This window comes from Uloborus diversus, unplaced genomic scaffold, assembly GCF_026930045.1.
Source record: "Uloborus diversus isolate 005 unplaced genomic scaffold, Udiv.v.3.1 scaffold_174, whole genome shotgun sequence".
Lineage (NCBI taxonomy): Eukaryota > Metazoa > Arthropoda > Arachnida > Araneae > Uloboridae > Uloborus > Uloborus diversus.
Window position 1 is genome coordinate 94786 of NW_026558323.1, and position 14288 is coordinate 109073.

At 31.6% G+C, this 14288-nt stretch overlaps 1 protein-coding gene across 1 annotated transcript; it reads left to right on the forward strand.

Moving 5' to 3' along the window:
- The first annotated feature begins 399 nt into the window (after positions 1 to 399).
- On the forward strand, positions 400 to 7030 carry LOC129233115 (uncharacterized). Its single transcript, XM_054867175.1, has 5 exons — positions 400 to 481; positions 1516 to 1651; positions 2750 to 2892; positions 5795 to 5888; positions 6874 to 7030. The coding sequence occupies exons 1-5, from the start codon at positions 448 to 450 to the stop codon at positions 7028 to 7030; spliced, it is 564 nt and encodes a 187-aa protein (XP_054723150.1). The 5' UTR covers positions 400 to 447.
- The last annotated feature ends 7258 nt before the right edge of the window (positions 7031 to 14288 follow it).

A 14288-nucleotide genomic window follows, 5' to 3' on the forward strand; every position in this document is an offset into this window, starting at 1 on the left:
GTGTGATTAGTCGGAAGCCACTTTTCTCTTTTAAACTAATAAGATAAAGTGGTAATTTTAAAAAATCTTGGCAATTAGCTGTAGCTTTCACTCTTTATTTATTTATTTTTTTTTATTTTGACTTAAAGTTTTTATTTGAGTATTTTTTTCAGTTGAACATTTTATCATTTTCTTAAAAATGTGTCTATCAAAGGTGAAATAGTCTAAGATATATTTGATTCGTTTCCCTTTTCTCGAAAATTCTTGCTCCTGCTCAAATAATAAAAGCAACAGTGAGAAAAAGCAAGATATCTGAGAAAATGTTATCATTTTTTAAATCACAACCTTATCGAAAAACATATGCTGTGAGAAAATGTGTCATTTGGCATATGATTAATAGGAACAAAAAATTATATAAAAGCATTTAACCGTTTTAACAATTTGCCCCTCTCTTTTGTTTAGTTCATCATGATGTACAATCTGCTATTCGTTTTGCTTTTAGGTGAGCTTTCTTTATTTTTTTTTTTATTTTGTTGCGAGTAAGAAAGAATGTAAAATTTCTGATAAACCAGGATAACCGATGTTTCGTTATTTTATTTGTTTTCATATTTATTCTTTTTTGTTTTCTTTTTTGAAAACAAATTGTGTGGATCTTTTTTTTTTAACTTGTTCCAGTTATTGATTTTCATCTATATCTCTTAAAGAGGAAATCTAAAAATTACGCACTTATAAATGCAGATACAAATAGGCCCATATAAAAAAAAACCTTCAACACAGTTGATCCCCGAAAGAAAATATGAATCCTAGATAAAATAGGAAACACCGTCAGTGTAAAGCCGATAAAAGACCACAATGAATTTTATTTTGCAACTCTTCAAACTCCTTGGTGTCTGATGAGTTTATAGATTTCCATTTATTCTTTCTATGTCTTTAACACATTTTTTTTAATTCTAAAAACATATGTGTAATGAATAGTTCCCAAAAAATAAAAGTCATTTAAGTTTAGCATATAAATTTTTATGTATACTTAGGTGTGTAGAAAATTTAAAAAGAGCTAAAATATCTTAAGATACTTAACGTAGCAAAAGCAAAGGCGAAAGATACACATTTAAAATTACAAAAGTACGAGCTATTGTGATTTTTCTCATTTCTACGACAAAGCACTTGGTAGATCCAAAACAAAACTGAAAACAATTATGACTCTAACCACGGATTTTGTGGAAATTAGATTACATTTTAATTAGTAAAATTTTAAATTAAGCGGCATAACAGTGAATATTTTTAAAACAGTGAGAATATTTTTTCGAGAATTATGGTAATTCATTCTGTTGATGCTGAAACATGGAACAAGATAAATAATCTCTTATCTCAAACAATGCAAAATTATTGGTTGAATGCTAATTCCGCATGAAAAATAAGACGATTTAATGCAAACATTTTGGTAATACTGACTAACACTGAAATCCACCTTCACTTTAACTGGAATTTTAGAAGTACATAATTAGTTATAGTTTAAATAGTTTTGTTACTCTTCAGGTGTTGGGGGCGCTCTTGCGTCACCAACTTGTTCTGAAGAAGAGGCAGCCAAATGCACTGATGGTAAAAGACCGGCCTGGGCGTTTGATTATGGGTATTGGCCTTCTACTAAATATGAATTGGACGAGATTTGCCAGTAAGTAGTTTTTTTTTTTTTTTTTTGGTTGCTAAAACATACTTGATTTATCGATAAACAGTATTATTCCCTTAGTATTTCGTCTTTATTATTTTCATTCAATAAAAACTTTAATTTTCCAATGCGCATGATTAGTATTTGCATTTTAATCATTTACTTCTCGTTTATTTGGTGTACAACTGACTGGCTTTAGTACTATTACCTGTAACCAATTCTTCCTAATAAACATAATTAATACGCTGCCATATTGGATAAGAATTTTTTTCCCTTTGAAATGCTTTTATGTAATCCACTAGTGGTACCCGCTCGGCTTTGCCCGTAATAGAAAAATTAAAATGTCTTTTGGTTCGCCTGTATATTTATAAATAATGTATGGTGAATTTTCTCGCCAATAGGTTTGTACCCATGTTACGGTTCCACGTAATGATAATTTCGCATCTCGCCAATTAGCTTGTGCCTATGTTACGGTTCCACGTTATGATAATTTCGTAATTTACTCGTTCACCTTATGATAATTTTGTTCTTAAAACTGGAATAGAAAAAGAACCACATCGAATTTTCGAAAAATCGCTTCTTGGTGCACGCCCCCATGCTACAAATTAACTTTGTGCCAAATTTCATGAAAATCGGCTGAACGGTCTAGACGCTGATCCTGACATACAGAGATTCGGAAAGAGAGACTTTCAGCTTTATTATTAGTAAAGATTATTATTATATGCATTTTGCAAAGCTGGATATTTGACTTTCTCAATTCATGTGCTCATTTTTAAGTAATAACTTTGAAAGCATGTAAAGAATTTTACAGTATCATATAGCTGATTATTAAAAAACGAAGACAAATTGAGAATATAATATTTCTTAATTTTGAAATGCACACTTTTTTGTAGTTGTCGGTTATTATTATAAACATGAAATGGAAATTCAAAGCTATTTCAATTTTTTACAACTTCTCTATTTTGAAGATTTGTAAATTGAATTGCGTTCCTTCCAGATCAAATATGACCAGTAAAGAATGTAAACTTTTAATATGGATTTGACATATACCTGTGTTTTATAGTGTAAATGTTAAATGTGACGTCATTATGGTGTTATTTATAGTAAAGCAATTCCAGAGTTGGACTGTGAAATTGACTTCGCCGAGCGATGCCCGAAGAGTTTAATAGGACTGCACTTGAGACCCCTCAAGAAATTTAAGCAGCTCTTTACCAAAATATGTGATGATTCCAGTCGCCTTCGGACAGGTATGCATTCCTCTGGTGAAAAATGCATTCATTTCAAATGATATACAGGGTTGAATAACTACCTTTGTAATTCTAGAGTAAACACTATAAAAAAAATCCGAAACGTTTCTGAGTGTTTCCGTGTAACGTTTCGGGTTTTAAATTATTTTTATCCACTTCCTGGAAAAATCAAGTATCATTGTCAAAAAGTTTCCTGAATTGCTACAAAATGTCCGAATGCAGACAACTCTCTGTTGTAAAAAATAGCTTTAGCTCTCAGTTTAAAGATTAACTGAGCGTATTTATAAAGTGTAACCGTTTCAGTTCGATTGCGGCCCGTCCAGACTGATAAGGCATCCAAAGGGTTCATTAACCAGTTAATGGGCTACGTAGCTTTGCATGAATTGCAGGCGAGTACAATTCTTGATACTTACTTGCAATTTTGACTTCGCTATTGGCCAAGTTTGCAATACTGCTTTTGGAGCTCTCATGGAAACACAGGAGGGTGCCAAACTAAGTTTACTCTAAAATTCCAGTGATACAAATGGCTTTAAATGGGACGCTTCCTGAATATTTTAGATAGGTTCCACTATAATTTCAGGAAGGTTACTGAATTCTAGCGGAAAACGTTCCTGGTTTTTGTAAGATATGTTACTGAAAGAAATTGGGCACATCAGCTGCCCATTATTTTTCAGGAACGTTTCTGAATCGTTTTTACGGTGAAAGAATGTAGGAAAATGTAATCAGGAAAAAAACTTGATGAAAATTGCTTATAAGTATTTCGGGGTTACAAGCAGCCTATTTTTCAGAGCAAAAAAAAAAAAAAAAACAGGACGAAAAGACATCCAACAAAATAGATAAAAAGGTGGTTCCATGCAACACTGAGACACGTGTGTGTAGTTTTCAATAAACTTATGCCTAATTACTTTGCGTTGTATTATTTTACTTTATATACAGTGTGTTTATGTATGAAGTGTAAATACTTGTGTATACAGTGTTATGAAAAGTTTTTCTTTTATCATACATTGTGTTTTGCTGAGACAGAAAACTCATTAGCAAAAACTACTTCAGATTTAAACTTATTGCTTATTAGTTGGATACTTATCTCAAAAAAAAAATCGCTACGTTAGTCAACTTCTACGTGTAAACCTTTCGTAGTTTTGAGAAGATTTTGACCATTTTCAACCTCACACCACGCACAACGCCGCTAGAATTTGCCTTCTAGGGAATAGTTTGGTCACAGCTGTCCTTATATGGAATTAAACTCCCATTTCAGTAGTGGTAATGTGTGTTAAAACTAAAGGTTCTGAGTGCCTCTGTGTGCATTTCCTTTCATAGATGCCATTTTGAATTTTCGATCCTTACTCCCCCTACATGCCTTTAACTTTTAGTGAAATGGTTGGAGGAAAACTAGATGCCATAAGGATGAAAAATAAAATGAAAAAAATATTCGAAAATCTTGAATAATTTTTTAAAAATTGTATAATTAAATTGTCATTTTTAGTGCAAGACTTTTAAAACACTTTGCATAAGTAAACTTATTTAAGGATGTACTTTAAATGAAATGTTTTATATAACTGAAGAGTTTCAGACTTTGATTATGTGCTACTGCGTAGTAAAAGATTGCATTGTCGGTGAGAAAGGTGTGACAAACCGTAAAGTTGTGTTGGTACTTAAAAGTTAACTTACAGCTGAGCGAGAAAACTGTAAACATGTAAGTTTTCTTTGATTTTTGCCGCTCACTGTTGCTTAGTTTCACACTGATAAACAATGATCTTCAGCTCTCGTAGTAATTTTAACTTTGTTTTGAGTAAATGACTATGTTATTAGAGGTATGAATTTAAAAAAGGTTTCTTGTATCAGATACTATTTGTAAGTTTTGATCCTTGTGGGATTTTTTTTTTCTTTTTACGCTAACGCGTTGAATTAACTTCCAAAAAGTTTTTAAAAATGCAGCTGATAACTTCTGTTACATATCTTAATTAATTGACAAACCATAATCTTAAGTAGCAAAATTTTAAAAATGAAAATAATATTCTGGTTCCACTCAGAAAGCTTATTTAATTTGGTATTTTTGAGTGAAATGTCTTCAGATTTTTTTTGCAGATTCCAATAATAATATTTTCATTTGAGCATTCCTACTCCCTAGTATGTATCCTCTGATGACTTTACTACTTGTTCTTCAGTAGTACTTCCTAAATGCTATGAAAAAAGGTCTAAGTTGCCTATAATGCAAATAATGATATTTCATCATGTTCATACTAGATCTAAATCCTCTAAGGTATTTAGTATCTTGTTAGCTAATTCAACTTCGTCTTCATTTTTGTAATTATTTAAAAATACTTCATACGAACAAATGATAGTCCATTTTCTTTCGTCTTATTTAAGATGGGTAGTCACAACATGTAGGAGAAAGTAAATTAGGGAATTTAGTGCATCTTTTAAAGCTGTATGTGCTTAAATTTTCTATTTCCACAGAAAATAACTTTTTAATGTACACATAAGATGCAAAAATGAGGTTAAAGCAATATTACTTTAGACAATCAGCGAACAATGTTATATTACGACAAAAACCACGATTTTAATGCGTTGAATCTCATAAAGTACAGATAAATTCACGTTTAAGAATATTATGCCTACATAATGTAGTGAAATTAATGGTAACAAGCAACAAAAAAATTTAACTTGTGGATCATTTAATGTAAACTTCATTAAGTAGTTTCAATGCTCTAATTATCATACTTTTTTTGTAAAAATAAAATTAACAAATTTTGCATTAATATTATTTAAAAGGGTTTTTAATGTATTTCACACGTATATTATGGCATTTATTAAGCAAAGAGAATATAATTGGCAGAAAAGTAACCTTTTACATATCTTTCCGGTCTATATTCAGTTTTTTTTTTCTTTTTTTTTGTTTCAGACTATTTACGCAGAGTCTCGTGTATTAACCACAAAATGTCAATCGTTAGAGATGTGTGTCATGATGATGCAGATGTGACGAAACCAGGCTTCAAGTAAGCTTTTCGTCATTTTTTTTTTTTACATCGACAAAAACATTTTATCCCTATCCTCTGTATTCGCTGTAAAATAAAATGCGTAACCTTACTCCGTAAAAGCGGTGGCTGCTTAACTGTCTCCATAGCAATGGAGTAACTTAACTGATAAAACTAGTGTACGCTCATAAAGTTACACCAGTTTTATCAGTTAAGTTACTCCATTGCTATGGAGGAAGCTAACCATCGGAATAAGGTTACACAAAGTGCAGAATGCTGTCACCGTATTTACGGAGTAAGGTTATACATTTTTTACTGTGTTTTTTATGTTTACAAATTTAATGCATAGTTATACTCGTAGACTACTGCATATACTGTACTGAAATAGTTCTGCTGGCTTTAAGTCAGAAAGTTCAAGGTGGATTTAAACGACGTTTGGTGAGAGGTCAAACTGCATTGGAGGCTTCAAAAACTGCTGGGTACGGGATAGAATGGTCCCCATACAGTCTGGACTTAAATCCATACGACTTCTTCTTATGGGGTTACATCAAGAGCACGAATCTATAAGAATCCACTGATTTGATGGAGAACTTGAAATCGGTAATTAGAAGTGAAATTTATGATATGCGTGTAAAGTTTGGAGGAATCATTTAGAAACATGAAAAGATTTTCATTAATCGGTCTATTAATTGAATCTGCTTTTGGGTAAATGAGTAGAGTCGAATATTTTCCCTCAATTTTGTAACTCTGCCAGTGCTCGTTGGAGTCGAGCAGGTTTCGAGGGAAAAGACTTAGAGTCGGAGTCGACGCCTCTGAAGTTCCCAAGGTCGGAGTCGGTTATTTTCCTCCAACTCCGTAGCCCTAACGATAATAACAGGCACCGAAAAATGGAACATACATTTACAACATTCTTAACGAAACACATGTTAATAGTTCTTGTGCAAACTAGATTTCAAAAATAATGCATAATTTTTTTTTTTTTTTTTACCCGACTCTTTCTTTCCAGGTGCTCAGATGCAGTGCACAAGACTGAAAAGTGTTTCTATGGTGTGATAAGAGACAACTGTAGCAAGCCTCACGCTGAATTGTTCCGCACCGTTTTCCAGCCGTACACCGCTATGTCAGTTCTGCAATGTGAATATGCCACAAATAATAAAGCATAAATAAAATTCTAAGAAAGTTATTCAACCTGATTTTGATATTACTTAAACTCTCTTCTCTTAAAAGAAAAACAGGGTTTAAAAAAATTTAACTCTTAGTTAAATGTGAATTCGCCTTTTTGTACCAGTTATTGTAATAATTGTGTTTCGCGTGTGAACACAATTAAGTATTTGCAACTAAAACTTTCTGTAGATATTTTTACTTTGAAAATATGGCTACTTTCGTTTCATTGAACAAGATATTGTGATTACTGGAAATATTTTAGAAAAAAAAAACATTAGCTACTTTAAAATTCATTGTCTTCTTAAGTGGTTCAAAAACCTTTAATGTTCAAAATTTCTGATTTCCTGGAACAAAAATATGCGTTATGCAAAATTTAATTATGAACAATTTAATTCATTTTTAGTTACAATATGCAAAAAAAAAAAAAAAAAAAAAAAAAAAAAAAAAAAAAAAAAAACTTTCGAGTTATCGTATTAAAACGTAAACTCTCCCAATTGAAATTTCTGTCAATAGCAGCTGTTTAAACCTTTTACCTCAGAAGTATGTTTTTCGTTTTGCGCATATGATATCTAAAAATGTTCTACATCTTTTTTCATAAAACGTTTCATGTATGTTTATCTAGCCAATCTTTATTACTTACTAGTGGTACCCGCACGGCTTTGTCCGTAGTAAAATATTAAAAAATCATTTGGTTCGCCTGTATATTTACAAATACTGGATGATGAATTTCTCACCAATTTGCTATGTTTATTTGCTTGCCCAGGTTACGGTTCCACGTTATCATGATTTGGTAATTTACTCGTTGACATTGTGATAATTTGCTCGGTAAAATTTTCTTTAAATTGGAATAGAAAAAGAACAAAATTGAATTTTCTAAAAATCGCTTTGAGGTGCACACCCCCATGCTATAAACTAATTCTGTGCCAAATTTCATGAAAATAGGCCGAACGGTCTAGGCGCCATGCGCGTCACAGAGATCATGACAGAGAGATATCCAGACAGAGAGAGATCAAGAGCTTCAGCTTTGTTAATAGTAAAGAAATTTCAAGTTTAATTAAAGACAGAATTTTTTTTTAAACAAAATCTTAAACCTTAATTTTGATATTTATTTTTTAATAAATATAAGTACTTAAAAATCAAATTTTAAATTTAAATTTAGGTTCAAATCCTGAGGAAAGTATACGGTAATACTTCAAATTACATTGGGCTTTTTTACTTCTTTAAAAAAAAAAGTATTGCATTCGCAAAAAAATTTTCACTCAAAAATCGACCTCAATTTCCATTTTGCTCACCCCCGAATGAATGTTGAGTTTTTTTTTTCGACCCGATCTCACATGCATGTATACCTAAGAACGTATAGACACCCGAAATATCCATTTTAACGATTCCCGAGTAAGTTACAACGAGTTTTCTCGTGACGTCTGTATGTACGTATGTATGTATGTGCGTATGTGCGGATGTGCGGATGTCCGGATGTATGTCGCATAACTCAAGAACGGTGTGTCCTAGAAAGTTAAAATTTGGTACGTTGACTCCTAGTGGGGTCTAGTTGTGCACCTCTTCTTTTGGTTGTATTCGGGTGTTTCTAAAGGTGTCCTTTGTCCATTTTTGCGGGGGAAATTATTGTTAATTTCGATGTAAACTCAAGTATTATAATTTGGCGGACACTTGGCGATATACCGTCAATCTTTTGCTCGCCAAGTTTTATCGCCAACTTAGCGATAAATTTGGCGATATTTATTTATTTTATTTATTTATTATTTTTTTTCAAACCTGGTATTGATTTGGCCACAGTTGGTGGTATTTATAGAGTTAACTATTGAATCACATTAAAATTGTCAATAATGGGGGAATAACATTAAATTGGTGTAAAAGGAAGTCAAGTGATGCACACATCAGCTCGTTTACAGTAAGATAGTGATGTTTTTTGAACTTGAGAAAAATCTTTTTTCTACAACAAGTTTTTTGAACTTGTTGTAGAAAAAATATTTTTGTCTACAACAAGCTTGTGCTTTTTAAATGTATGTTTCGCACCTTGTATTTTTTCTCAGATTTTCAGTTTTCATTTAAACCTAAAATTTCAATCATGGCTTGCATAGAAAATAAGTTACAAGGTTTTAAATAATGGGTATTTGTTGTGTCGCATTAACATTAACACGCCTGAACCCCCGCGCACTGTGACTAAATACCGATGCAATAACAATTTTGTAAATTTTAGTAGGATAAAAATTTGACATATTATTTTTTTCTGTTCTTTGTTCAAGATATTCAGTCAGAAAGACGTTAAATTTAAAGGGTTCCCAAAACTGTAAAGAATGTACTTACTGTTATCCCTTATTGTAGAGGATTAATTTAAAGCAAAGAATTTTATCAAAGCTAAAAATATGTAACCCACAATTATGCGACATTAAGGATAAAAAAACTGAGTTACCTTTTTTACTTCTTTACAGGAACCAACTGTCGCAAATCAATTTTTGATACGTTGATGCGTAATCTATTGATAAACCATCAACTTTTTAATCCCTAATTGAATAAAGAGCAACAGATGGGATTACTTTTAACCCAAACGCGTACGTGATAAAATCAATCAGGCTATTTTACTAAAGATTTTTTGCATAAAATGAACAATTATAGTAAATTCTTTTAATCAGTGAGTTGAAGTTTTTTAGTCTTGAAAAAACGCTTGGATTTATTATGGAATTTAATTAATTAACTAGAAGAATTCGTAAATGTTTTAATTTAAAGAGTAAAAATTGAGCAAACTCCATGAATTTTAATAAATTACTTAGCACGTAATTTTTTCGATCTTATATGCATTTTGCAAATTATAAGCAGACATTTGAATCATTAAACAACCAAAGTTGTTTTAAGAACAGTGTGTAAATACGCAAATGTAAATTACTTATTATGGATTATTATTAAAATAAGTTGACCATAATTAAACAATAAAATATAAAATTTAGGAAAAATTAAAGTCTTATGAGACTAAATTGATAAAAATGAGCTTTTTTGTATTTTTTTAATGTACATTTTTGTTGTTATTTATGTGTCCATAGTTAATAATAACTACGGAAAGATTGGGTGCCATTACCTCGAGAATTTTAACTTTTTTTTTCTAGATTAGATAACAAAAAAAAATATTTGCAGCATAAAGAGAGAACATGACAGTCAGGGCACTGGCCTGAATGGTACCCACGACCTACAGCATAGGAAGCAAACAACAATGGAGGCCACAAAATATGTTCTTGCATACAAAATCAAAGGTTTACCAAAAACTAAACATGACAAAAACAAATATTGAAAGACTTTGATTTCATACTTACTAATAGTATTAAGCTGTAAATGTTTTAGCTTCTTACTCAAATTTCAAGAGGGTGCTCAATGATCCCTTAATTTAAAATTAGCCGTTGTATAGAAAATACCACAAATTTAGAATCATTTAATTTTCCCAGATGTTTTTTTTTTTTTTTTTTTGGAAATAAATATTTTATTGCAATGTATAAGCATATCACTCACGTATATTATAATATTTAGCATTGTTTTTTTTTTCAGTTCGATGTTTTTAACTCTTCTCCCCATACTTATGAAGTTTGGGGGAGGGGGTTGAGCATCCTCTTTCAGTTAAAATAGGAAGCTAAAATTCACCTAGTATATTACTGTCCATAAACTAAGAATATTGAGGGTGTCCTGTTATCTTGGTAAAACCCTTTTTTTTTCTTTTACATGTATTCTTTAAACCACCCTTACGGACACCTTTGCTATTCGTGACCGAGTTTTTTCCGTTGAAAAATTACTCCTGAAAGCTTTGCCGTAAGAACATGACTGAAGAATCTTACATACATACCGTTTTTTTTGTCATAGTAACGTGGATCAAAACTAGAAGTGACAGAGTATGGTATGCGATGTTACCTCATGACATCATACGGCATATGGATGCGGTGTGCCCCAAAAAAGCAACAAAAGTATTAATGAGTTTACCAAAGAGCCTCCACATATGTACCCGATTGTCATCGCTACCTTACTTGAATCTGGATTCGTCTCTGAAGACGACCTGGTTTCATTTCGTTGCAGCCTCATCCCGTCGAACGCGATACTACTCCATACGGAGGTTTTTCTTTTTATATATCGTCGACTCAAAGCAGAAGTAGGATATCTTATTGATATTACTGAGGTTAGATGTCTTGCTGTTGCTCTAAGACGATGATATATAGACGGAACTTACAAATTTCATAAGGATATTGTCATATCAAATTAACTAAGGAAATAGTTTTTCCCCACTGAAGGCATTCGGTACATTCCCTACCAATTCAATTGCTTTCACTATTTTACGGGACGCTTGCCAATTTTTCTTACATAAAGTGATCAAAAATTTACCTTTACCTATTTTGTACATTTTTCATGCTCAAAAAGATTTTAGCTGGCATTAAAAATTAATTTAAAAGTACAATATCCTTGTGAATCCAATTTAGAGCAAAATTGGGAGATATACACTTGTTTTTATACTATATATTTTTTAGTTTTCGATGTTCTGTTTCTTTTCTTTCAGTCTAAATGTATAATAATAACTATGCATGTGTGAGATATCAATTATTATCTTAATTTTACGACTTATTTATGCTTATATAAGTAAAATCTTGATATAGTGCACCATGGAATTGCAAATGTTTTAAGATATGTTTAAAGAAAAGGTGAAAAATGATGTTCAGAGTAAAAAGCCATTTTTTTTTAGTAAAATATGAAAAAAGCGTGAATTTTCATCTAGTGCTGCTGAGGAAGGGAATTTGCAGGTGTTTTTCAGTCTGCATTAAAGTATTTATAATGCAGGAGAGACGACTTAATCTTTCCAAAAAATATCGCTAAAAACAGTAATAAAAATAATCAGTTCAAAAAAGTTAAAACCTTTTTTAAAATATTGAAAGTCTAATTATGAGGTGGAGTAAGATAGGGGAGATTGAGGTATTATGGCAAATTTTTCATACTTTATTTTTTTAAGGCTGTAAATGAAGCAGAAAAGCTTTTTTATTGCCTAGATGATCTATGTAGTATCAGAAATTAAATCGTATTTTTGTTTTGACACTACTATACAATGCGTCTTTTTTCACAATTTATATTGAACCTTTGCAGTATTCTCACAATTGCCACGTCACGGGGTAAAATTGATGAACAGTATGGGGTAAGTAAGGGAACTGGGAAAACTTACAGTAAAATATAGAAAAGAAAACTTATAACAGACATAGAAAATTTGACATCACACCACAGAAATGTTTTGAATAATCAAGCAAAACTTACCAATGAATAAAAAAACGAAATGATATTAAAATTGCTTTAAAATTCGGTATTACACCATAGAAAAAGTTTAACCTTGGTTTTAGAAGTAGATGCTGGAAAACTCAAATACTATGTGAATAAAACAGCGATATATTAGCTTTCATACTTCAATAATTTGTAAAAAAAATCATTTAGCAGGCCCCACTACATTGCATATGGTTATTAGTCTATCTCATATTGTCAAACAAAATGAATTTTTCACATTCAATGAAAATGGACGTTTCTTCACCTCACTCCTTGTGAACCCACATGTGACATTCCCCCCACTGGGTACAAATTTCTCCGGATTTTTGGTTTACTTTCATCTTTTGATTTATAGCTGGTTTTGCTGATTTTCGTTTAGCTGTAGCATTTCTATTTTCTTCAAGAACCTTTTTGAGAGGAATATCAGTTAATATTGCTATAGAACTTTCTTGCCTGTCATCGCTTTTGGATTCCCTCTCGTCTACTTAAGAATAAGATTGTAATTCTCTTAGGCACATGCTCGTTTAAATGAGATCTAGCACTATCTTCAGCAGCCGTACCTGAAGCCCTAGATCGTAGCTTAAGTAGCGACACGTCCTCCATCTTGGAGCTAAATGCCGCTTCCTTCCTATGTCTGCTACATTGAAGTAGCGTGTTTTGCTTCTTGAATGTGGTGATTCTTGATTGTGAATTAACATGAAGTTGATAAGAAACCACAATCAAGAAGTAAAACATAGAAGCACAGTAGACATAGGAAGAAAGCATTGTTTAGCCCCAAGATGGCGGACGTGTCGCTACTGAGCCATTCCATTTCAGATCAGGCAGGGTCTGTCACATGACCATCACCGATTTTTTTGAAAAAATTACAGTAGTTACAACTAAGGGACATATGAAATATTCCAAAAGGATTTTGCAAGAAAAAAAATTTTTCTTCAGTTACAGCCTATTAAAATTATGCACAAAATCCGCCATTTTGGAAAAAACCGGCAAAACACTCCATTTGAAATGGACACTAATTCAAAAGTATTTAGCCTATTTGAATAATTTTTTTTCTAAAAATAAATAAGGACCCATATATCCTCTAGATATCATTTTCGAAAGTTTAGTTAGGTTTTTTAATGAAGGAAAAAATTCATTTTTGGCGCGAAAAAACTGTATTTTTACCGATTTTATGATTTTTTTCCTCCATGAAAAAAAGTTTTTTTTACTAAACGGAGATGGCAGTCTAAAGCCCTTATATGATAGTTTCATAACATATTTTATTATAATCCTTGGATGCATACAGCCTCGGAAATAAAATTTGAAATTTTGATAATTTTAAAAAATTAGCAATTTTTGAAGTGATTTTACTCAAAAAACCCATTTTTTAAAAATCTAAAAATTGGCTCATTTGAACCCCATATAATGCTTAACAAGTGGATAGACACCGCATCCCGTATTTTTTCCCATAAAATGTTTTATGATTTTTTGAAAGTGATCTTATCGCCCATGGAATGCATGTAAAATAAAAATTTCTAATAATTTCAGTCACTGAAAATCTGATTATATTAATGTCTAATAGCTACAATAATGGTTCACTTTATCAGCAACAAGTAAAATTTTACTGACTTTTAATAATATAGCAGTATCAAGCCGCTTATGATGACTCAGTCAATTCGTCTTTTTGTACTTCGTTATATAAATATATTTTTCTGCGCCTAATTGTTATGGGAGCTGAGCTCCCATACATCCTTATTTGTTTTACTCAAATTTTTGTCAGGCCACTTAAGCATTAAAATAAGTTCTGAAGACTATAGGGATCCTGCACTTCTTTTGTTAGAAATTGGATCCCTGGCTACCTTTGGTGATATGTTTGGTTACCTCAACTTACAACCATGTTCAATTGATTACTTCTCTCATAAAACAGGTGAGTTTTTTCAATTCTTAAACTACAAGTGAGTTTTGCGGTTTGAATTTAATATACAT